Consider the following 25,883-nt stretch of genomic DNA (forward strand, 5'->3'; position numbering starts at 1 on the left):
AACTAACACATTATAAATCAACTATACTTCAATAAAAATTTTAAAATTAAAAAATGTTTGAAATATAATTTACATTGTACAGTGCACCCATTTAAAGTGTATACTTCAATGGTTTTTAGGTACATTCACAGATATGTGCAACCATCACCAATTTTAGAACATTTTCATCTGAAAAAGAAACCCCATATCCTTTAGCTATCACCTCCCTAGCCATCCATGCCCTGCCTGCCAGCCCTATGCTAATCTACCTTGTTTCTATACCTTTTCCTATTCTGGACTTTCACAAGAACGGAATTATATATTACGTCGGCTCTTGTGCCTGGCTTCTTCACTAATGTTTCCAAGGCTCATCCTAGCTTTAGCATGTATCAGTCCTTCGTTCCTTTTATGGCCAACTAATAGTTCATTGTATGTGGCTTCCCTGGTGGCACAGGGGTTAAGAATCCACCTGCTAATGCAGGGGACACGGGTTCAAGCCCTGGTCTGGGAAGATCCGACATGTTGTGGAGCAACTGAGCCCGGGTGCCGCAACTAAGGGGTCCTCGTGCCTAAGAGCCCGTGCTCTGCAACAAAAGAAGCCACTGCAATGAGAAGCCCGCCCACCACAACAGAGTAGCCCCCGCTCGCTACAATTAGAGAAAGCCCGCGCACAGCAACGAAGACCCAACACAGCCAAAGTAAAAATTAATTTAAAAAATAATAATTCTGCTATAAACATTTGTGCATACGTTTCTGTGTAAACATGTTTCTCTTGGATATATATCTAGGAATGGAAATACTGGGTCATCTGGTAACTCATATGTTTAACTGAGGAAATGCCAGACTTTTCCAAAAGTGACTGCACCATTTTACGTTTTCATAGCAGTGTAGGAGAGTTCCAATTCCTCCATATCCTCAATACTGGTTTATCTGATTTGATTTTAGTATCCTAATGGGTGTGAAGTAGTAGCTCACTGTGGTTTTTATGTGCATTTCCCTGATAACATCTTGCATCTTTTCATTTGCCTATTTGCATATGCAAATTTTCCTTGGAAAATTATCTATTCAGATCCTTTGCCTTTTAACTGGGTTGTCTTTTTGTTAATGAGTTGTATTAAGAATCGTGTCTGTTTAGTGATTTTTATAGTTCTTTCTATATCATGGATATAAATTCTTTGATATTTTATGTGGTACCAATATGTTCTCCCATTATGGATCTACAGTTGACCCTTGACCAAGACCGGTCTGAACTCTGTGGGTCCATTTATACTTGGATTTTTTTCAATACATACTGCAATACTACATGATCCACATTTGTTTTGAATCTATAGATGCAGAACTGTGTATATGAAGAGACTGTAAAGTTATATGTGGATTTTCGACTGTGCAGGGGGTCAGTGCCCCAGACCACTCGCTGTTCAAGGGTCAACCGTACTCTTAGAACTTTGTGATGCCTTTTTATGAAAATAAGTTCCTAATTTCAATATTGCTAAGTGTGTCAAACTTTATGAATGGTGTTTGTGACTTAAGAACTATCCTTCCCAAAACCAACTTCATATTTCCTATATTTTTATAGTCGTAAAAATATTTCTCTATTTTATTTTCTACAGAACTACAAACACTAAAACCTTGGTAGTGTTGCTTTGTACATTTAGGTAAAAAATTCACTGGAGTTGATTTTTCGTATAGAAAAATATGGATATGGAATAGGGATCCAATCTCATTTTGTTCCTATATGAATACCCTATCATCCCATCACCATTTATTAAAAAGGCTATCCTTTTCCTCCCATGTTCAGCAGGACCAGCCACTATACTCTTAACCTCTCCATCTCCCTGTAAAATAAAAGTAGACTAAATCAGGGCTTCCCTGGTGGCGTAGTGGTTGAGAGTCCGCCTGCCGATGCAGGGGACACGGGCTCGTGCCCCGGTCCGGGAAGATCCCACATGCCGCGGAGCGGCTGGGCCCGTGAGCCATGGCTGCTGAGCCTGCACGTCAGAGCCTGTGCTCCGCAACGGGAGAGGCCACAACAGTGAGAGGCCCGCGTACCGCAAAAAAAAAAAAAAAAAGGTAGACTAAATCAGCATTCTCAATCTGAAAGATTTTGTTAAAACCCAGATTTCTAAATCTCATCACAAACTTGGGGTGGGAGAATGGCAGATGGGCTGGAGGATCACACTAGGACCCTGGATTTATAGTAAGTTCCTTGGCTAACGCATATGCAGCCAACCTGGCTCGTGCCAACAGATGGACACTGTGGGGAATCACTGGAAATGGGTTCCATGCTTCCTTCTAGCTTTAAGACCCCTTACTTTTTTACAAAGTCTCTGGGCTACTTGTTTCTTCCACACCATTCGGGAATATGTGTAAAAGTCTTATCACAAAGAAATACAACACATATCAAATTCTAAAAACTACATGATTTTATTTGTAAAATTCAACATATTGCCTACTATTGCCCATGTCCATTTAAGTATTCCTCAGTTACAGCTCTCATTTTTCAAAATAAAGATCTTTGAAAATATACTCAGGTAGAGCAAGGTATACTAAGTATTTTATTAACTTGATATCCCATGGACATCAATTGCTAACACTATGGAAAAAGGGTTAATATAAAACAGTACAAAAGCATTACAGACAACAGCTTATCAATACTATCTTCATTCCATTAGTGGAATTTACTCATGTAGTTACCTTTATTCTTGAAATTATTTCATTTACAAAACAATTATTCTTTGCTATCACTTCAGCTTTCAGCTGTTTTAACTTCATTACGATGTTTTCTTCTGACATTTCAGTAAAGGGCACTTGCTTCACCTTGGATAAAAACTCTTGAATAATTTTTTCACCTTGCTGAAAAACATGTGAACGTTTCATTAGTCTTTAAAATGACTTTTCTAAAAGTCACATTAAATAGTAATGAATTGTCCCATTATAATTTCAATCTAAACACTCCACCCAATATTTAAACAACATTCTTTAAGTTTTAAGTGTGCACCATCTAGAATTTATAGCAAAGACCTTAGTTGACTGTATTTCTTCATAGCAAGTCATTAAAAGGATATTTATAAATATATTTTCAGCTGCTAATGCCAAAGAAACTGAATATTTTAGTAGTTCCCAAATCCCTCAGCTTTTATAACTGATATATAAACTTAACCTTCTGGGGGAAAAAGAACTCAAGGTTTACAAACACTATAAGGTATAAACAGTCACTGAAAATTTAATACTCATACACACATAAGATGTTTCTTCTTTGTTTATTTTACTGCCTAGTTATTGCCATTCTAAAGAACGTGGTTATTGCTTGCTATGTGACCCGTGGGCTAATTCCTTAACACACATTCCTCATCCGTAAAATGGGGACAATAATATTACCAACCACACAGGGCTGTTGTGAGAATTAAAGAGTTAAAGCATGCAAAGTGCTAAGAACAGTGCCTGACAAAGGCTATAATGTTTATTACTGCATGTGAAGCTGAACTGAAAAGTCTGCTTTTTACCAGGGAGCCAGTTAGTAATATGTACCTTAGAGGTGAAAGGTAGATAATCCAAATGGTAAGATAGAGAAGAAACACATCTCTATTAAATAACAAGTGCCTCTTTTTCCCAAAAAATAAAATCTAGATTGAGTAACATCGATAATTCTGTTATATGTCTCCCTTAGCTTAAAATTTTTAAAAAATTCATTGTAATTAATATTATCAATGGTATATGACTTCTATTCTAATTGGGAATCATTTACATAAAGGAGCCTACCTAACCCTGGATCATGGATAGCTGTGGGGCTGATACCAAGACCGTTTCATATCCAGGATGGCAACCTTCCCTACTTAAAACTAATAACAAGTTATAATACATATCTCCTGCTTGTATAGGTACAACAGATAAAACCTTATCTTTTAAGCCCCAAAATCATACACATCATCTATTATTGTAACATCATCTATCCTTCAAGTAAGAACAACAAAAAATTCACCAAGTAAAAGCTAACAATGTGGGCTTCCCTGGTGGCACAGTGGTTGAGAGTCCACCTGATGATGCAGGGGACACAGGTTGCTGCCCTGGTCCGGGAAGATCCCACATGCCGCGGAGCGGCTAGGCCCGTGAGCCATGGCCACTGAGCCTGCGCTCCGCAATGGGAGAGGCCACAACAGTGAGAGGCCTGCGTACAGCAAAAAAAAAAAAAAAAAAAAAAAAAAAGCTAACAATGTGACAAGAGGTTGTCACAATGCATAATCACAGTAAGTGCTGCCAGGACCTAGATGTAAATTAAGATTCTTTTATTTTCATTATTACAAGAAACTAATAATCCTTTAATTTTTAAAAAATCCACTGGGCTTATACCTTTCTGTGTGAACATCTAAATTTCACCCACCACTCAGAAGGCCTAACTTAAGATCCACTGCTCCCACAAGAACTGAAACATCCTGCCCACAGAGAGCTTTCCTGAGTAAACATTTGTCATAATTCTCTATGACATGCTCACTATTACTACCTCCCCAACTAGTTTCTAAACAACTGGAGGGAAGGAACTGTGTTCATTTCTTCATCATCTTAGCTAAGCACTGAGTAAATATGTGATTTAACTGAACTCGATCTATTTGTTTACAAGTAATCAAAGATATGTGCATGGACCTCTATAACTCCTTTGAATTATGTATTTTAACCTATACTAATATTCCTATCCTCCTACTTTTGAAATCTGGTACTTGAAATGCTATCTTTCAATTGTACAGATGTGTGCAGTGGTGAAACCAAAATGATACAGACGGATTCTTTGCAGTGCAAAGAAATGTAAGTGGAAACCAATAATGAATGTTCAGTAAGTAAACAATAGAATCATACAGGAAAAAAACAACTACAAAAATAATTTGACAAACCTCTCTTTCCAGATAGCACCTCTTTGCGGCTGGTTCCATTTCATCATATTCCTGTGGTTTCCCAATATTCTGAAATTCCTCTAGTTCCAGGGCTTTTTGTTTAGCACACTCTATTACATGCCTGGGGAAATTAGCAAGCTCGGCAACATGAATCCCAAAACTCTGATCACAGACACCTGTAAGAAATTTGAGGCATGTGAGGGGCAGGGTAGGAAGAGACAGCAATTTATGCAAATGGAACTTACTTTCTCACTTTGTCATTAGGAAACTTAACTTTGTATTATTTCAAATACATTAGCCAAATGTTTCAGAGTAACTTAAGGAAATTTTAATTAAGCCTCCAGTGAAAAGTGGTTATGACTTGGCACACAGTGCTATATTTTATCCTCGACAAATGTAGTAGGAAAAATAAAAATAGCAGAGAAAAGCCTTGACAGATAGTCCTCAAAAGCCTAGACAAATATCTGAATCGGAAGAAAAATTAATCAACACAGTATCTCTGAGGTTTTCTCATTTCATAAGGGAGGAAGTAAAGTACTGTGGGAAAAAAAAAGATAAATGTAAAGTGTCACTAATTAGAAGGAGTATTTAGTTCAAAATGTATTTCAAATGACAATGAAATTTTTGACCCAAATCTAGTCTAGTAAATTTTTAGACTAGGTATGTTAACTTCACCCACATTTGCAGAAAATAAACTGACTTAAGACATTCCTTCCAAATGTTAAATACCAGTGATGCTCACAGTGTTATCATGGAGCTCCCATTTTTGCCTCAACCGTAAATTTTCCTTTAGCCTAGTTATATATCCCATGCATTCTGGAGCTGGATATTCTGCATAGCTTAGAGAAACAAAAATAAAATAGAAGCAAGTGCTTGATAAACATCCACAGTGAAGGAGGAACCTGTTCCTATCGACTCCTAATTTCACCTGGTCTTTTTTAATACTTTGAACCCATTTCTTTTTTCTTTCTTTTTTTTTTTTTTTTGTGGTATGCGGGCCTCTCACTGTTGTGGCCTCTCCCGTTGTGGAGCACAGGCTCCGGACGCGCAGGCTTAGCGGCCATGACTCACGGGCCCAGCCGCTCCGCGGCATGTGGGATCCTCCCGGACCAGGGCACGAACCCGTGTCCCCCGCATCGGCAGGCGGACTCCCAACCACTGTGCCACCAGGGAAGCCCTGAACCCATTTCTTTCTCACACAAAACACCTTTTAAAAGCAAAACCTCAACTTCATGCTAAATGCCATGTCCAACCAAGAGTATCTATATTCTCTATCAACAACAATGCAAACAGTAACTCAGAAGGATTCCTAAGAAGCATAAGCAACAAAGATTCAAAAATAATCTCATTTATCTGCAACCAACTGATGCAGAAAAATGCATTCATGGAAAATCAGAGAGCCATCTGAAAAAGCTATTCTGATGACTGGTGAAATGTTAAAGCAATAAAAACTTTACAGTATGTTAATCTCATCAACGCAGTCATCTGATTAGCTGCCAGGTCCACTAATGACAAACTTTTCTCAAAGGATGAAATGCCAACAAATAAGTCATTCCTTACCTGATAACTACTAACAATTTCAAGGTTTCTGGAGACCCCAGCTTTAAATGAACCTGTTACATAACACATTCTTAAAAATATAATCAGATGATTATGACAGTTTATTAAACAGTAACAGCTAGAGCCTCAGAACTTCAAAGCTTATTGTTACTATCAAGTAGCTAATTTGACAAGAAAACATGCTGCCATGGGAGGTAGAACAAAACCCCTGTGACGATGTTCAAAAGTGCAGATCATTCTTTCTGTGACCTTTTTAAAATGAGTGGTTCTACCATGACACATAGAAATATAGATAACACACCACGTCCCTGTCCCCAGTCTGTAAATTAAGAGGTAAATGTGTTCTGTAAAAACATCAATAATTCATCCTAATGCAGAATAAGGCAATTACTAATGATTCCAAGGATAGGAACACCAAATTTACAGTACACCAGTGGTATGCACTCACCTTTCTTCACCTGATAAAGCATAGTTAAGGTCTCTTCAGTAGTTAGTGCTGTGACATGTAGATTATTAACAGTTGGTATCTGATTGGCCAAGGCAGTAAGTTCATGAAAATGGGTTGCAAACATGCAAAAAGCACGGATCCTTGTTGCAATGTACTCTGATATAGCCCACGCTAACCCAAATCCGTCATAGGTAGAGGTTCCTCTTCCCAATTCATCTATGATTATTAAAGAATCTTTGGTTGCAGACCTGAAACACGTAATTATATGAAAATTTCCCATGATATAGCATGTGGTAATGCAAACAACAAAATTAAGGCAATACAATGGGAAAGATGTGCCACAAATGTAACAGATTAATTATCTTAATACATACAAAAATTCAATGAGGTCAATGAAAAGCACTAAAACTTCAGTAAGAAAATGGGCATGGACATGAACAAACAACTAACATAAGAGGAAACAAATGGTGAATAAATATTTTTTAAATTACCAATCTCATTAGCTGTAATCTAAGAATTTCCAAATAAAGCAGCTATCATTCATTTCTTAACAATCAAATCAGTCAAGATTAAAAAAAATAATTCCACAAGAAGATGGGACAAGGGTGTGGTGACACGAACACTCGCATACACGGCTGGTGGTCACGTGAATCTGTGTGCCTGCCACAGCCCTACCAGCACCAGATATTAGCATTTTATTTTCTCTTTAACCAAATGAAAGGAGGGGAACTTTTTTTTAATTAGAGAATTTGACAGTTCTTCATGTGCTTATTGGTCATTTCTTTCTTTCTCCATGAAATGCCACTGACACCTTTTGCTTATTTCTTTAATTTTTTAAGTTATGCATATTAACTTATTGACTAATTACTGAACATTTGTATTGCTTCTATAATTCCCCACAAACAATAATCAAAGCATAATTTATTAAGGATCTACTATATGCAAAGTACTTTAGAAGACTCCAAGAAATAGAAGGCATAGCCTCCCTGTCTTCAAAGAAGCTCCTAAAAATGAAATAAAGACAAGAGATTTCATAAACTCTAAAATTAAAAGCTAATAAATTACAGGCATGTCAAAGAGTTTGAAGAAACACCCATGACCTTAGGCACATGTGACAAGGAAAGTCATCAGAGAAGTAGAATTTCTGTCATTACGGGCCTGTAAAGAATAGAAAGGACTTGGGTAAACAGCAGGGAAGGACCATTCCGGGTAGTGTGAACAGCGTAAGCAAAAGCATGGCAGTGGGGAGATTCATAAGGTGAACAACTACCAGAAACCTTAAGAAGACAACATTAAAAATCAAAGAAGCTTTCCACAACTATCGCCAGTCACCCTTTTAAAATAATATAAAGTGCATAAAGCTCACAGGAAAACTATTAAACTAGATAAAAGATCACAGATGTTTTATAGATGAACCTGCAAATTTACTTTTCAAAGGACAGAGACATCCATTTCCATTTTCAGGAGACTGGGAAATGAACTCACCTGAGAATAGAAGCAGTTTCTAACATTTCAGCCATGAATGTGGAGACTCCTTTCAACTGACTGTCACCAGCCCCTACCCGGGCCAAGATACAGTCCACGATGGACACTTCTGCTGACTCACATGGCACAAAACACCCAATCTGGGCCATGAGAACTACCACCCCAGTCTGGCGAATATATGTTGATTTACCTCCCATGTTGGGACCTACAAAACATGATATCAACAAGCAAGATTATTAACTTATTTTTGCAACTAATAAATTGAATATTACTCCTAAATTGCACATCGGTGACTAATTACCTAGGTCATGTGATATGACATACAAGAAGCAGACCACAGGCTGCCCAAAGGCATGAACAGAGTTCCTGCCTTATACTAGTCCCTGAAACAATGCTATTTTCTCTTCAGACAAGCCTATGCTGTGCCCTTCTTCAAGAGGACCCATGAAAAATACATCTTACCTATAATTTGACTATGGTCTAGAAAGAACATACAGACCACTTCCCCACAGCTCACAAAGCTGCCTGCAGGATAATTTTATGACATTCAGAAAACAGTACAGGCCTAACTGATTAATTAACTAAACACTATAATTCATTAATAAATGCATCTATCAGAGAATGAATCAGTATGATCAAGTCCTTCAAATCAAGTAAATTCCACACTAAAACCCAAAGACATGACCCTACTTTTGGAAAATGTGCAATTTACCAACTAATGGTGTTAGAGTACATGAACAACTTGAAAATCCATTTGGGGAAATAAAATACAATCACTGACTGTTTCCCAAACACATTTGCCCAAAGACTCCTATCACCCCTGCACCCTAACACTTTTATTTTCTAGAATCTCGTTAAGATCTCTCAAAACCCTTTAGTTTGAGACAAGCTACCTTAGTCTATATACAAGTCTACTTTTTTCGAGTTTCACATGAATATAGTATCATGTCTTTTAAAGAATTGCTACCCTAAGCTGAGGTCATTCCAGCACCTAATTCTGTTTGACTTTCAATGACCTCACTATTGAAAGGTTTGGCCCAAAGGTAAGCTTGGAGGATGAAGAGATGTTCATTTTTAAATGCACTGAACCCCTGGAACAGAGGTTTCATTCTGTTCACATATATTCATTCATTCATTCATTCATATATTATTAATATACTACTAACTAGAATGAACAACGTTCTTTTTCTATCATCAAGGACTAGGATTTTCTTCATCAACTTAAAATATATTTCCACTCCAACATAATAAATGGGAAACATTACCCACAAAAAGCCCATAAACTAGGTTTTTTTACCAGTAATGATGTGGAACACCTGTTTATCTTTTTCAAAGTGAACATCATTAGGAATAAATGCAACTTCATCTTGAACTTCAACACAAGCATGTCTGGATGCTTTCAGTATAATTCTCCCTTGTCCTTTCTCCAAAATGACCGGCCGTACATATGGAACAGGTGCTCCATTGGACACGTGAGCAAAGCTGACAACAGCATCTAGCTGAGCTAACACATCATTTAGTGTCTGCATCGGTTCTACATAGCCTATATAAAAACAGAAAAGGTACACAGGAATATTGGATAAGAAAAAATACATATAAGCAGCTGTAAGAATAAATTCAACCCTCCTCCATTTGGGAATTCAAAAACCATTTCCTAATTTATATCATTTTTAAAAACTAACCGAGGTTTGCCATAACTAAACATGAAAGGAACACCTAAAACTTAACATGAGGTTAAAATGTGTTGTCACATTTTCCCTTACCATGAACAGATTTCAAAAATAGAGTATGATGCCCTCCCTTACCAAGATCCATTAAAATATAAAAGTGCATAGATGCTTGGACTTCCCTGGTGGTGCAGTGGTTAAGAAACGGCCTGCCAATGCCGGGACACCGTTCAATCCCTGGTCCAGGAAGATCCCACATGCCGCAGAGCAACTAAGCCCATGTTCCACAACTACCAAAGGCGGCGTGCCTAGAGCCCGTGCTCCGCAACAAGAGAAGCCACCACAACGAGAAGGCTGCACACTGCAACGAAGAGTAGCCGCCAGCTCATGGCAACTAGAGAAACCCACACGCAGCAAAAGTTAACATCACCAATGATACGGCAAAAGACATCATGTGCCCCTTAATATGAATCCACAGACAACAGTAACGTCTGCGTATTCCAGACAAAACTGTATCACCTGAAAACAATCATGAGGAAACATCAGACAAACTCAAACTGAGAAATGTTCTACAAAATAAATGGCCTGTTCTCAAAAAAAAAAAAAAAAAAAATGTGCATAGCTGCTTATATAAGGAAATGAGGTAGAGGTTAAAAAAAAAACTAACAAGAAAAAGCTTCTATGGAAAAGCTTTCATGATATATTGATAAGGTAAGAAAAGCAGGGTGCAGTGATATGTGAGGCACAATTCTAAATTTTAAGAGTCTGAAACCAGGATGGCATTTCACAATTATCCTAAGAAACGTGCAAACACTAGGTAATAAGATATAATGTGACTGTCAAGATTGTTACTTGAGGTTTTTCTCCCATGCAGTTAAATTTTAGCATAAATTTAGTTCCATAACTGTTTCTTAAAACACTTTCAACAAGATTCCACTCTGCTAGAGCAGTAAAACTAAAAGCTATTACATACATTAAACAGTCCCTGACACATGCTAGGCAAAGCATGATTAGGCAATAAAAATGGTCAAAATTTTCAGAATAGATTCTAAAATTTTAATAGGTTGGAGGGGCTGGTATAACAGACACATGGCTCACACGAACTATCACATGGACATCAATGTGTCAAAAGCTTCAAAAGACAATCAAGAGAACACTTTAGTTTTAGAAAAATACAACATTATGAGTTTAATCAAATGGCAGAAAGTCTGACTAATCTGATTCCCTTGTTCCCCATAAGTGATAAAATATTTTTTGAAAATAAAAATTAACTTATGAATTTAAACCACTTTTAAATTTATTCCTGTTTTACCTAACATATTAAAAAGGGGGGGGAGGGGGAGAGTTCATCATACTACCCTACCATATAGCAATAGGAACCTGTGAGAATTACTTAAATATTAGTGGAGTACTTACATAATTACTTTAACTCATAAAATTTCTAAATACCAACAAGAATAGGTTTATAATAAAAGAAAACCAAAAGCCTCTTAATCAAGAGTCTATATTTGGTATCTCACAACACCTGGCTCTTCACAGCATCACCTTTTCTGGTTTAAGAGCAAGATAAATTACAAAAATGATCTATTACATTTTTAATAAAGATAGTTTATAGTGTGTATATTAGACCAAGAAGAGGTTTCATTTAAATTCAAGGTGAATCCAAATACAAAACCTTCAATTTAAATGTTAAAATCTAGCAGCTTTAACCTACTAGGTATTTAATGAATATTAGTTAATATTATTTTGGGGGAAGACTCCCAGTTTGAACATATGTAGTGTTTTTTAGGGTCCTTACAAATGCAATCTAGGCTAGGAACATAATTCAACTAGAAGATTACCATGCTACAGCAATCTGATACCACCAAGCAAAAATGTAACCTTTACAAATCTCATTCATCTCAACACAAATATATAAAGTATACTAAAACCCTTTAAAAGTTTTATGTTTCTTTCTGATTTACTATAAAAATTCATAATAGTAAAACAATTTACAGAATTATACATGCTTATACTTTTTAAATGACTTACTACCCCTAAATAATCCAGCACACATAACCTGAGAACAAGGACATCTTCCTACTTAATCACTATGCACACCCAAGAAATGTGACACCAATATCATATTATCTCATATTAAACTTTGCCAATTTGTCCCAATAGTGTCCTTTATAGCTAGTCCCCAATTCCAACCCCTAGTACTGGATCCAATCAAGGATCATCCTCTGCCTTTGACTGTTCTGTCACTTTAAGTACCCTTTAATCTGGAACAGAACCTGCCCATTCCTTCTTTGCTTCCATGACACTGACATTTTTAAAAAGTGCAGGCCTTAAAAAGTATGTCCCACAATCTAAATTTATCCAATTTTTTTTCTTCTTGTTACTATTCAGGTTAAACATTTTCTTTTCTTTTTTCTTTTTTTTTGCGGTACGCGGGCCTCTCACTGTTGTGGCCTCTCCCGTTGTGGAGCACAGGCTCCGGACGCGCAGGCTCAGCGGCCATGGCTCACGGGCCCAGCCGCTCCGCGGCATGTGGGATCTTCCCAGACTGGGGCACGAACCCGTGTCCCCTGCATTGGCAGGCGGACTCTCAACCACTGCACCACCGGGGAAGCCCCAGGTTAAACATTTTTTTCAAGACTACTACAGGTATACCTTGGAGATACTGCAGGTTCAGTTCCAGACCACCGCAATAAAGGGAATATCACAATAAAGCAACACACAAATGTTCTGGTTTCACAGTGCACATAAAAGTTACATTTACACTATACTGTAGTCTGTAAGTGTGCAATAACAAAAAAAGTATATACCTTAAATTAAAAAATACTTTATTGCTAAAAAATGCTAACCATCATTTGACAAGGTAGGGTTGCCACAAACCTTCAACATTTAATGTATTGGTTCTATTAAATTTACCTGAAGAAATATTGACAATTTCTTTAACAATGGCATCCTGGGCTTCCTCATATTCGGTTTTATTTTTGGTATACTCTTCATTGAGAGAAGTCAATTTACTGCAAATCAAGATAATGGTATTATTAAAAATATTAAAACATCTACTGGAGATAATGTGCACTATATAAAATATATCCAGAGTATTATCCTATAAAGCATCAAAACAATTAAAATCGAAGTATCAGTAGAAAATGGGCAACTCATTAGGGGCGGATGTGGCTGGAATTCAGTGTATTAACATTTATGCTGTTTGGAATGGCCCAATGGCACCAATAGTATTCTTGCTATAACAATTATTCCCTTGAGTAAAATTCTGGTCTGTGACCTTTTCTAAAATATTTAAATGGAACCTAAAAAATAAAACAAATGAATGTATACAGCAAAACAGAAACAGACATAGATACAGAAAACAAACTAGTGCTTACCAGTGGGGAGAGGGGGAAATTAGGGATATAGGATTAAGAGATAGAAACTACTATGTATAAAATAGATAAGGCAACAAGGATATATTGTACAGCACAGGGAATTATAGCCATTATCTCATAATAACTTTTAATGGAGTATAAACTATAAAAATACTGAATCACTATGCTGTATTCCTGAAACTAATATAATATTGTAAATCAGCTATACTTCGATTAAAAAATAAATAACACACACCTCCACACACAGTTTCTCTCATTACTGTAGGAAACGGTCTTTGATACTGAAAGTTGTCGAAGTAAGGTAAATGTTTTGAAAACAATCTTACTGAGCAATTTGAAGAGTAAATGAAAATTAAAGGTTGAAATAAAAATTGCTGAAGATGAGAATAGAGAAAAAATATTCACTGGTATCAAAGGAAGGGAATGAAATTAAAAACAAAAAGACAAGATGAGGGGGTCACAGAGGATACAAGAAAGAGGGGGAAGTACTTATCAGAAGGAGGGCGGTATTAGTCAATCAAGGCAATAACTGTGAACATGATGGAACCAGCAAATGCCATAACATGCATATACAGCTTGAGAACAGTACATTGGCACTGTACTATGAAACAGGCAACTGGAAAGAATTAAAGGAAGAAAAGAAAGAAGCAAAGACATTATAAAAGTGAGACTGCTGTGTGACGGGGAGAGCTGACAGAGAGAAAAGAAGAGGTGGGCAGGAATCAGATTGTACGGGTTATAGTAAAGATTTAAAATTTTTCTGGATGACAGACACTGGAGGTTTTTAAGAAGGACAATTATATGATCTCAGAGTCAGATCCACAGCAAGCAATCTGTTGACAACAAGCAATGAATGAATGAACGAATGAATTTTTCACAACTTTTGGAACCGCTGTGGTCAGTTCAACCTCTATATATATTTTGGCTTAGGTAAGACTGAACTTTTGAGGTGTTATAATCATCTTCCAGTCACCCATTGGTTAATTATAACATATATAAATTTCTTGAATCAGGGATATAGTGTGATTGAGAAACAGCAACTAATAAATTTGGCAACAGAAGATCCAGGTTAGAGTATCTATTGTTACTAGCTGTCCAATCCTGGGGAACTGGAGTTTCAGTTTCTCCATCTAAAAAGTGAGAGAACTTTAACCTATCCTGTTTATCTCAGAGAGCTGTTATGAGAAACAAACTAAACAGACCGACTGTTTTCATTACTAGGTTGTCTGAACACCTAGAATAATGTCTACATGTAACAGACACTCAAAACACTTACTAAATAAATGGAAAGAGGATCATATATACAAAAGTTAGCTGTAAATACTAAGAATATTCAGGAGGGTGGGAGTAAGGCTGGCCATAAGTTCTAGAACATTACAGAAGAGAAAGGATAAATGCCCTCACTCTACCAGTCACAGAAGATTTATTTTTAAATAATTCTTTTTTCACCCATGAATAATCTGCCTCAGGAACTTCCTAACATCAGCAAGAGAAAACGCAGAAAAAAACTGGTAAGATTTTTTACAACATGGAACACATTTTTTTTTTTTAAAAAAAGCTGTAGTCTAATGAATGGCCTTATTAAGGCTGGTAGACATCTCCCTAAACTAAATGATACAACCAACTGATATACCAGAAGAATTTAATGATCAAGGATAACAAAGTTTTCTTAGAAAAAATAAATGTGAAAATAACTAACAGAGATATGAAGGGGAACTAACTGTAATAGATATGGAAACATAAAATAAATGTAATACAATGTATTTCATACTGATAAAAGGATGGTAAGAGACATACATGAAAGAATAATCTTAAAAACAGACCCAAAGTGCCATTTCAGTCAATGAGGAAAAAATGAATTACTTAACAAGTGGTGTTGGGATATCTGACCAACCTCTTGTAAGGGAAAAAAAGTTTCAATCTTATCTTATGCCTTATATTAACAATAAATACAGTAAAACTTCCTTACCATAGAACATTCACATTTCATCAGAGAATAGTTTCATGGGACTAGTAAAGACTTAATTTAACATAGGCTTACAAACCTGTTCGTAAATTTAACACCATTCTTCTGGATATCTACTGTACTGAAATTTTTATTATTACGAAGGACTTTTTCTTCCTTGCATGTTACGCGAAAATAATATCCAAATTGTGTGTTGGAATCCAGTTTAATCTGTTTGCCAGGATCCAAGCCTTCATGATCAGGAAAAAAAAGAAAAAGTATGTCATAGATATCTACAGCCATTTTCAATGTAAGTGTTTAAAACACTTAAATCTAAATAGTGAAAAATACACTTTTATTACATGACAGCATACTGGAAATTATTAATATTACCCAACTGGGAAAGATGCACATCCTACTTCACTTACTTCACTCAAAAAACTACATGAAAATACTTAAACGCCCTTATTAATGTTAGCTTCTAATGCGGAGGCCTTTCTAGGTAAACCCAACCAAGGCTGCAGAGCACCAGCAGTGGGTAGCACACACTGTTCTAAGATGCTGTGGGCATGAGGGTAGATAAGAAATGGTCGCTGTCCTTGAGGAGTTCTGCTGAGGGTTCTTTAGTTAACCAAAGCATTTCTCTGGAACTAATATAGAGTATAATTAAAGAAAACAAATATACTTTCCAAACAAAAACTTGAGACTCTGACAATGAAACCCTAGAAAAACTAGGACATATACTTCGTGTTAAGTGTAGGAAGCTTCACAAAACAAGCAATGACCAATCAGCTAGACTTCATGCACCTAAGATTTTTGAGTTTTTATGTTTGTCCTGTCCTCATAATCTCATCCATCATTGTGATCTTTAGACCCCAAACCAGAAGAGAGAGATACTGTCTACAAATTTATTTGCTAAAGCATGACTATGGAATGTTAGAAGCAGCAAACAACTAAAGACAGACCTCACTTGACCACAGAGGAAAGAGACATGGAGAGATCTATGAAATGAGGAGGGTAAATTTCAATATCCTTCAAGGCAAAGATTCTTAAATCTAGGATCTAGTTCATATAAGGACTCTCCAAGGAAACTATTTGTAAAAATTTTTATATATGTTGGTATGGGCATATACAAGAGTACTGCTGCTCTGAGGGGTCTTCTACTATGCTAAGATTTATTTGTTCAACATACATGTGAGAGATGCTCAGAACAAAGAGGTTTATAAATTCAGAGCAAAAGAGAACAAAACAGTGTGAGACTGATTAGGGAACCGATAATCCAGGGAATTTAAATCTAATAATTTTTTTTAAGTTGATATTAATGAAGTGCTTGGGAACCCCAAAGCCAAATCAATGAACTATTCCTAGTAGAATTAGGCTTATAGAGGAGGTAACATTTAAAACAGGTCTTATTTAAAAGACACGATGCAAGGGCATGTAGGGTGATTTGTCTGGCAGGAACGTGGGATTAGGGAAATTAGTAAGAGAAGAATCTGAAGGGGAGGCCAGGCTCCAGATGTAAAGAACCCTGTATGTAGACTTTGTGTGACTGTAATTTTATTCAGTAGAAAAGGGGGCTGGCACTTTAAACAAGGAAGTGGCATGATCAATTGTGTCTTCTAGGAAAGCAATTCTGGCTCCAGTATGGACACTATGTAGACAAAAGAATTATTCAAACCTCCAAGAACCCATTCTTACCTAGTTCTCTAGCTGCACTTATTAATGTTGACTGCATCTTCTTTTCTAAGTCATCCATTATTTCTCTTAATTCACTCAAGTTAGGATCAAATGAAGGTTTTACAAGGAATTCATGGTTTTCCACCTAGAGACAGAACAAAGAGTAGCTAAATTTTATCAATGATGGGTAAAGATGGAAGTCATGAAAGTATTTTGCTTAATTTAAAATTCACTAATGTTTTGAGTTAAATGATTCACTATCCATAAGTTACTCAGTCACACTATAAGGAGTTTCTATATATTAACAGATATAAAGAGTTCTGTTTATTAGGAGCTTAGATCTCTGGATATAGAAAAATTATTCATATGAAACATAGTGCTGATGATAATTTTGTCCCTAACAGTATTCATTATTTTTATTTATATTTTTCCCTAAGCAATATTTAAAGACTGTAACAGAATGTGTAGTTTTTGCCCAAACCAAGGATCCATCTTAGGAATCTCGAAAAGTTAGCTCTTGAAATCCCTTTTTGAAACAAAATGACTAAAACTTGAACAAATTATGAAAGAATATTTTTTAAAAAGAATGAATCCTATCCTTATAGACATTAAGAACTATTGAAAAGACCTAATTTTATGTAAAAATATAAGAGTCAGTTTTCTAAAACAAGATTTTTAAAACTTCAGTAAGTGAGACTGATATAAATTCCTCCCAATTACTATTCACTTAATCACAGCACACCTTCTTCACATACCAAAATTGAACACCACAATAGGGAAATAAAATCACAATACAGAAAGCTAGCAAAAAAAGAGAATAAAGTTTTAATCAAATAACTTTCTCAATTTAAACCAACAAAAGATTTAATTATATAATACACTAAAATTTAAAATTTCAAATAAACCTAATTTTTTAAAAGGCAAAAGATTTGTAAAAATAGCTTTGCAAAATATAAAAATGTAAAGGTTGACGTTTTCTTTTATAAAACGGCACTTGTTTGCATGTATGAGAAAAACATCAAGTCATTAAATGGGCAGGCATAAAAACACACAACTCACAGATGAGAAAATAAGTAGTAAACTAAAGCCACAGAAAACTGCTAAAGCTCCATAATAATAAAACACATGAATATTTAAGCAACCTTAAGATATTATTCTATAGCTTTTTTTTTTTTGCGGTACGCGGGCCTCTCACTGTTGTGGCCTCTCCTGCTGCGGAGCACAGGCTCCGGACGCGCAGGCTCAGAGGCCACGGCTCACAGGCCCAGCCGCTCCGTGGCATGTGGGATCTTCCCAGACCGGGGCACGAACCCGTGTCCCCTGCATCGGCAGGTGGACTCTCAACCACTGTGCCACCAGAGAAGCCTATAGCTATTTTTTTAAGGAAAAAGAAAAACCCTATCACCAAATACTAATGAGGCTATAGTGAAATTAGTATACTCATTCATTTCTGGTGAGAATCTAAGTTGTTATAACCTTTAAAAAAGAAAAAGCAATATGAGACAAGACTCAGAGATATTTGTTATACTCTGACATAGCAATTCTACTCCTGGGAATTCAATCTAAGGAAATAATGCAACAGAAGCAAACAACACAGGGATGAATAAAATCTCTACAGATTTATCTGTTACAACAAGACGTGGAAATAACAGAACATCACAATATTTGCACAATCGTACATCACTAGAATATTATACAGTTATTTAAACAAACAATGAAGATGATCTAGAAACAAGGACCAAGACTTATGATAATCCAAGGAAAAAAATAATGCTACAATGGTGGATTGACAGTGTTACAGAACTGCCTTCTTCCAATGAAACTTAAAGAGAAGCGAGGCTGAGCCAGGCTTAGTTCCCATCCTCACTCCCACCTTCCAGAAATCCTCTGGTGAGTCAACAAAACCCTGAGAAATCTCACTAAGAATCCCAACCTGGAGAGTAGAAAGTTGAGGGGTGCCCTTACAGTTTCCTTCCACAGATGGGGGAATACTATTCTGAAAATGCTGCTGGGAGACCCCAGTGAAGCAAGGGAAAGTGATGACTGAGCTCTAATTTAGTAAACACTCTTAGGTCACACACCAAATGGAGTATCCTTCATTAATGCCTTACTCCTCCCAAACAATGGATAAGAAAATATACCACCCAACTAAGTGTTCTAACCTAGAACTGAGGTATTCTAACAAACACAACATAATGACCTCTACGAGTTGTCTTTCAGATTATCACCCACCTAGCTCCAGAAACACACACACCCATTACACCAGACTACACAAAGGAAATGGAACAAAATAAACCCAGGCTTAGAACTCCAAAACGGGATAATGAAATCAAGAAGCAAGATAAAAAGAATAAGGAAGGGAAGTTAGATCCTAGCAATATCATTAAAATACAAATAAATACATCATAACAAAGAAGAGGAGAGATACTGTTGAATCAAATTACCTGTACTGACATAGTAGAAAAGACTTGATATAATCAGAGAGAATTCACATGAAAGAGATTAAAGTAATTAGAGAGGAGAAAGTAAGTATGGAAGATACTAGAAATCTTCAAAAACTCCACTATCCTAGAAATACTAGATAAAATATTATAAGCACTTTTTCAAATAAGTGTATAGTTGAGTTAGGGAAAACTATGTCTGAGCTCCTGCAAAGTGGAGAGTCCCCAGCATAGAGCAAGGCTGGGGGACCATGTTAAAAACCTACCTCATGAGATATGGTAACAATTAGGGAAACGTGCCTCTATCAGCCTGGGCCCCTGGAAAAAGGAAGGCAGGGGCAGAATCTCCTCTCTGACAATGTGTGACTAAAAGCCAGCCTTTACTATATATAAAATAGATAACTAATAAGAACCTACTGTCTAGCACAGGAAACTCTACTCAGTACTCTGTAATGACCTATATGGGAAAAGAATCTAACAAAGAGTGGATATATGTATATGTATAACTGATTCACTTTGCTGTACAGCAGAAACTAACACAACACTGGATATCAACTATACTCCAATAAAAATTAATTTTAAATAAATAAATAAAAGCCTGCCTTCACTGGAGTTGGGATTTCAAATGTCTGCTGTATGTCTCAGCAGTGAAAAAGGCTGCTGGGTATGGCCATTTCTATTATCCCCTCCTTCTACAGTGACAGAACTGACAATTTTTCATGAGACACGTAGCTACCAAGAACGAAGACTACATTTTCCAGCTTTGCTTGCAGCTGGTGTGGGCATGTAACTAAATTCTGACCAACAGAATGTGAGCAGGAATGATGTGTACCATTTCCAGAATGTGTCCTCATCTTCCCCTTTAGTCCTCTCCCATTGGCTGGAATAAAGATAAGGTAGTAAGCCATCCTGGACCTTGAAGATGAAGGCAACACCCTAAGGATGCTAGAGAAGTAAAGGGGAGACAGGGTGCAGAGACAGTGGGGCTGCCCTGCCAGCCCTGTGCTGCTATGCCTACACTGTCGTGATAGAAAATGAAACCCCTTTTCCTGTTTAAGCCACTGTTATCGATTTATTTGAGGTTTCTTTTTCAACAGCTAAATCTTTGCCCTAACAAATGTAGAAAGCTACAGGCTGAGAAATAAATGTGTTATTGGGTTAATTACATTTGTAGGGTATAAGGCAAAAGCAAATTTTATCTGAGAGGATATATGATTTGCACAGAAGGAACCCAGATAAATGAGAATTCATAATCTAAACATACATAACAGACAAGGAAACAAGCCACCACGAGTAAGAGAGTCAAAAAAAAAAAAAAAAAAACGGTAAGACTCAGCAGAAAGAAGGAACCGATTTAAATGCAAGAAATTTTCGAGATGGAATATTAAGAATGGGAATGGAACACCTGAGCAAAGAACAAGCTACTACTTAAAAAAAAAGAAAAGACTAGGCAGACTTAGAAATGAACCAAACAACCTCTATAAATGAAAAATATAATCATTAAAAAAAAACAAAACCCGGGCTTCTCTGGTGGGGCAGTGGTTAAGAATCCGCCTGCCAATGTAGGGGATATGGGTTCGAGCCCTGGCCCAGGAACATGCCACGAAGCAACTAAGCCCATGGGCCACAACTACTGAGCCTGTGCTCTAGAGCCTGCACCACAACTACTGAGCCCACGTGCTGCAACTACTGAAGCCCACCCGCCTAGAGCCTGTGCTCTGTAACAAGAGAAGCCACCACAATGAGAAGCCTGTGCACCGCAACAAAGAGTAGCCCTGCTCGCCACAACTAGAGAAAGTCCACGCGCAGCAATGAAGACCCGACATAGCCAAAAATAAATATAAATAAAATAAATTTATTTTAAAAAACCCAATGGGATTGTTAAACAACATATTAGAGCTGAAGAATGAGACCATCTGAAATAATCACAAAGAGAGCAGCACAGACACGTGGCAGAAAAAGAATGCAAAAGTCTGACACATGTCTAATCATAGCTTTAGAAAAAAAGAGTAAACACAATAGTCAAAGAGATAATGACTAATAATTTTCCAGAACTAATAAAAGACATGAATTCTCTGATTAAGAAAACACAGCAAATCCAAATAGGAAAAATAAAAAAGAAATCCACTTTTGGGCCCAGTGTAGTAAAAGGAACCAATATCTGGGATCAAAACTTGTCAACAATAATAGTGCAAGCCAGCAGACAATGCAACACAATCTTACAGGTACTAAGGAAAAGTAGCTGTCAATGTGGAATTGTACACTCAGATAAAATATCCTTCAAGAACAAGGGTGACACCAAGCAGGGGTTCGGGGGTGGGATGAATTGGGAGATTGGGATTGACATATATACACTAATATGTATAAAATAGATAGCTAATAAGAACCTGCTATATAGCACAGGGAATTCTACTTCACTCCACTGTACAGTAGAAACTAACACAACATTGTAAAAACAACTATACCCCAATAAAAAAAAGAACAAGGGTGAAATACAGACATTTTCCAACAAACAAAATGTGACTAACAGACTCCCCCCCACCAATAAAGGAACTCCTAAAGAATATCCAGGAAGAAGAAATGAACAGCAAAGAAAATGGTAAGCAGATGGGCAAATCTTAACACTGACTATAGAGAAATCTAAGGGGTAAAAAAGATAGAACTAACATATCAACCAGTAATGAAGAAATATAATCTGATCTAAGGTATTCTAAGGTCCTAGTATTCTGGGGGAGAAGTAAGAAGATGCTGATAACGTTTTTGACTTTGATGAGTTATGTATACACGTTTTTTAAAAAAATTTGTGAAGAACTTCAAACCAGTGCATGTGTGATAGGATAGAGGAGGAGCATAAGAGGGAAAATGGGAATTTTTAAAACCCAATCAACATAAAATTAAGAAAGAACAGGTAAGGGGAACCAGGAACGATAAGAATCACAAAATAATTCGGTAGAAATAAATCCAAATTGCCACTTTAAAAAAAGAGATTATCAAATTAAACTTTCTTTTTTTTTTTGGCTGCTATGGGTCTTCGTTGCTGCGTGCAGGCTTTCTCTAGTTGCGGCGAGCTGAGCCACTCTTCGATGCAGTGCACAGGCTTCTCACTGCGCTGGCTTCTCTTGTTGCAGAGCACAGGATCCAGGCACGCGGGCTTCAGCAGTTGTAGCTCATGGGCCTAGTTGCTCCACGGCATGTGGGATCTTCCCACACCAGGGATTAAACCCACCGCCAGGCAGATTCTTAACCAATGCACCACCAGAGAAGTCCCTATCAAATTAAATTTTTTTTAATTTTTTAAAAATTTATTTATTTTATTTATTTATTTTTGGCTGTGTTGGGTCTTTGTTGCTGCCACGGGCCCCCTCCAGTTGCAGCGAGCGGGGGCTACTCCTTGCTGAGGTGCACAGGCATCTCACCACGGTGGCCCCTCTTGTTGCGGCATGCGGGCTTCAGTAGTTGTGGCACACGGGCTCAGTAGTTGTGGCTCGTGGGCTCTAGAGTGCAGGCTCAGCAGTCATGGCACACGGGCTTAGTTGCTCCACGGCATGTGGGATCCTCCCAGACCAGGGCTCGAACCCATGTCCCCCGCACTGGCAGGCAGATTCTCAACCACTGTGCCACCAGGGAAGCCCTCAAATAAAATTTTAAAATAAATAAAATCCAGCTATAAGTTTTTTCCTAAACCAAAAAAACTCATGAAGGATGGGAAAAGATATACCATGTAAAAAACAAAAAAGAAGGACTCTGGCACTGCTTTCTTATGATCAGACAAAATAAATCTGAGGCAAAAAGCATTACATAATAATAGCATTACTATTATTTAAATATCCCTAAGAATGATAAAGGTTCAATTGCCCACACACACACACACAAAATGACAGCTCTGTGCCTTGAAAACATATGAAGCAAAAATGTACTGAATTTATGAAGACATCCACATTTCTCTCAGTAACTCAGCAGATTAAAATTAGCAAGTATCCAGACAATGTGAACAAAACAACTAAAGCTTTATCTAATGGACATATAGAGAACTCTGCAACCAAAATTAGGGAGCACTCATAATCCACACACACATGGAGAAGTTTTATGAAACTGACACACACCAAGCTTGGAAATTTAAAAACTTACTTCTAAACAAAAACTTACTTCTAAACAAATGACAAACCAAAGAACAAATAAATGATAATGGAATAAAAGGACTTAAAACTAAGTAAGAAATTGTACCTCTCAAAACGTATAGGATTCAGTCAGCTAAAACAACACAATGAAAGGAAAGTATAATCTTAAGTGCTTACTAAAAAAGAAAAGGCTGGAAAAGTAGTGAACGCTCAACTAAAGAGGCTGAAAAGAGACCAAATTTAGATGAAATATATATGTAAGAATGGAAATTAATGGGAAAAAAAAAAAACCCAAAGATACAAAAAAGGATTTTAAAGGTCGATTTAGACAAGTTGATTCTCTAAAAAACAGACAAACTATGGAAAGGAAGAAGTGTCAAGGAAGGCACAAACAAATTATATTAAAAATAAACAGGAAATCTATCTGCAAATACAGCAGTCCTTTTAAAAATAATAAGCAATCACTATGAACAACTTTTAGCAATTGGAAAACTCAGAAATATATATCTACTAGAAATATATTCAGAATATAAATAGAACACTTACAACTCAACAACAGAAAGACAACACAATTTAAAAATGAGCAGGGCTGCGCTGGTGGCGCAGTGGTTGAGAGTCCGCCTGCCGATGCAGGGCATGCGGGTTCGTGCCCGGGTCCGGGAGGATCCCACGTGCCTCGGAGCGGCTGGGCCCGTTAGCCATGGCCGCTGAGCCTGCACGTCCGGAGCCTGTGCTCCGCCAACGGGAGGGGCCACAGCAGTGAGAGGCCCGCGTACCGCAAAAAAATAAATAAATAAAAATTTTTAAAAAATGAGCAAAGGATCTGAAGAGACATTTCTCCAAAGATATAAAATGATCAACAGGTACTTCCCTGGTGGCGCAGTAGTTAAGAATCCGCCTGCCAATGCAGGGGACACAGGGCCGAGCCCTGGTCTGGGAAGATCCCACATGCCGCAGAGCAACTTAGCCCATGCGCCACAACTACTGAGCCTGCGCTGTAGAGCCTGCGAACCACAACTACTGAGCCCGCATGCTGCAACTACTGAAGCCCACACGCCTAGAGCCCATGCTCCACAACAAGAGAAGCCACAGCAATAAGAAGCCCATGCACCACAACGAAGAGTAGCCCCCCTTACCGCAACTAGAGAAAACCCGTGCACAGCAACGGAAATCCAACGCAGCCAAAAATCAATCAATAAAATTTAAAAATAAAATAAAATGATCAACAAATACATGAAAAGATACTTATCATTAGACACCAGGGAAATGCAATTCAAAACCACAATCAAATACAACTTCATACCAACTAGGATGGCTATTAAAACAACAAAACAAAACAAACAAAAACCACAGAAAATAACAAGTATTAGCAAGAATGTGGAGAAACTGGAATCCTCATATATTGCTGGTGGGAATGATAAATGGTGCAGGGACTATGGAAAACACTGTAGTGATTCCTCAAAAAGTTAAACATAAAATTACCATATGACTCAGCAATTTCACTCCTAGGTATATACCTAAAAGAACTGAACAAATTACTTGTACATGACTGTTCAAAGCAGTACTATTCATAATAGCCAAAGAGTAGAAACAACCTTTAAGTCCATCAACAAGTGACTAGATAAACAAAATGTAGTATATACATATAATGGAATATTACTGAGTCATAAAAGAAGCCAGTCACAAAAGGTCACATATTGTATGATTCCATTTACAAAAAATGTCAAGAATTGTCAAGTCCATAGAGATGAAAAGTAATTAGTGGTTGCCAGCATCTAGGGAAATTGGGAAAAGTAAGTAACTGCTAATGGGTATGGGTTTTCTTTCGGTGGTAATGAAAATATTTTAGAACTAACTGGTAGTGGTTGCACAACAGTGTAAATGTACTAAATACCAATGAATAACACGCTTTAAATTGGTTAATTTTATGTAAATTCCCCTCCAAAAAATGTAATCATTGGAAAGAAAAAAAAAGAAAAAATATATTTATGGATAGAAAGACTCAATGCTGAGAGGGAGGAGATATGGGGATATATGTATACGTACAGCTGATCCACTTTGTTATAAAGCAGAAACTAACACACCATTGTAAAGCAATTATACTCCAATGAAGATGTTAAATTAATTAATTAACTAATTAATTTTAAAAAAGACTCAATGTTGTAATGATGTTGATTCTCCCCTAAGTTAATCATTAAATTAAATGCAATTTTAATCAAAATACTTAAGGCAATATTATTTATAAAGTTTAGAAATAACCAATAGCACATATTAATGATATGATGAAAATATTAACATTA

At 36.9% G+C, this 25,883-nt stretch overlaps 1 protein-coding gene across 2 annotated transcripts in view; it reads right to left on the minus strand.

The window, feature by feature from the left end:
* Positions 1 to 2,379: 2,379 nt before the first annotated feature.
* Positions 2,380 to 25,883, minus strand: part of MSH2 (mutS homolog 2) — a 73,358-nt gene continuing 49,854 nt past the window's right edge. For both annotated transcript variants that reach the window (XM_060309393.1, XM_030857739.2), the window contains 8 exons: positions 17,046 to 17,169; positions 15,448 to 15,598; positions 12,939 to 13,036; positions 9,653 to 9,898; positions 8,356 to 8,560; positions 6,871 to 7,118; positions 4,863 to 5,038; positions 2,380 to 2,832 (listed from right to left, as the gene is read on the minus strand). In XM_060309393.1, the coding sequence (XP_060165376.1) occupies positions 2,662 to 2,832; positions 4,863 to 5,038; positions 6,871 to 7,118; positions 8,356 to 8,560; positions 9,653 to 9,898; positions 12,939 to 13,036; positions 15,448 to 15,598; positions 17,046 to 17,169 (1,419 nt within the window). In that variant the 3' untranslated portion in view covers positions 2,380 to 2,661. The remainder of the gene's footprint in view (positions 2,833 to 4,862; positions 5,039 to 6,870; positions 7,119 to 8,355; positions 8,561 to 9,652; positions 9,899 to 12,938; positions 13,037 to 15,447; positions 15,599 to 17,045; positions 17,170 to 25,883) is intronic.

This window comes from Globicephala melas, chromosome 12, assembly GCF_963455315.2.
Source record: "Globicephala melas chromosome 12, mGloMel1.2, whole genome shotgun sequence".
Taxonomy (NCBI): domain Eukaryota; kingdom Metazoa; phylum Chordata; class Mammalia; order Artiodactyla; family Delphinidae; genus Globicephala; species Globicephala melas.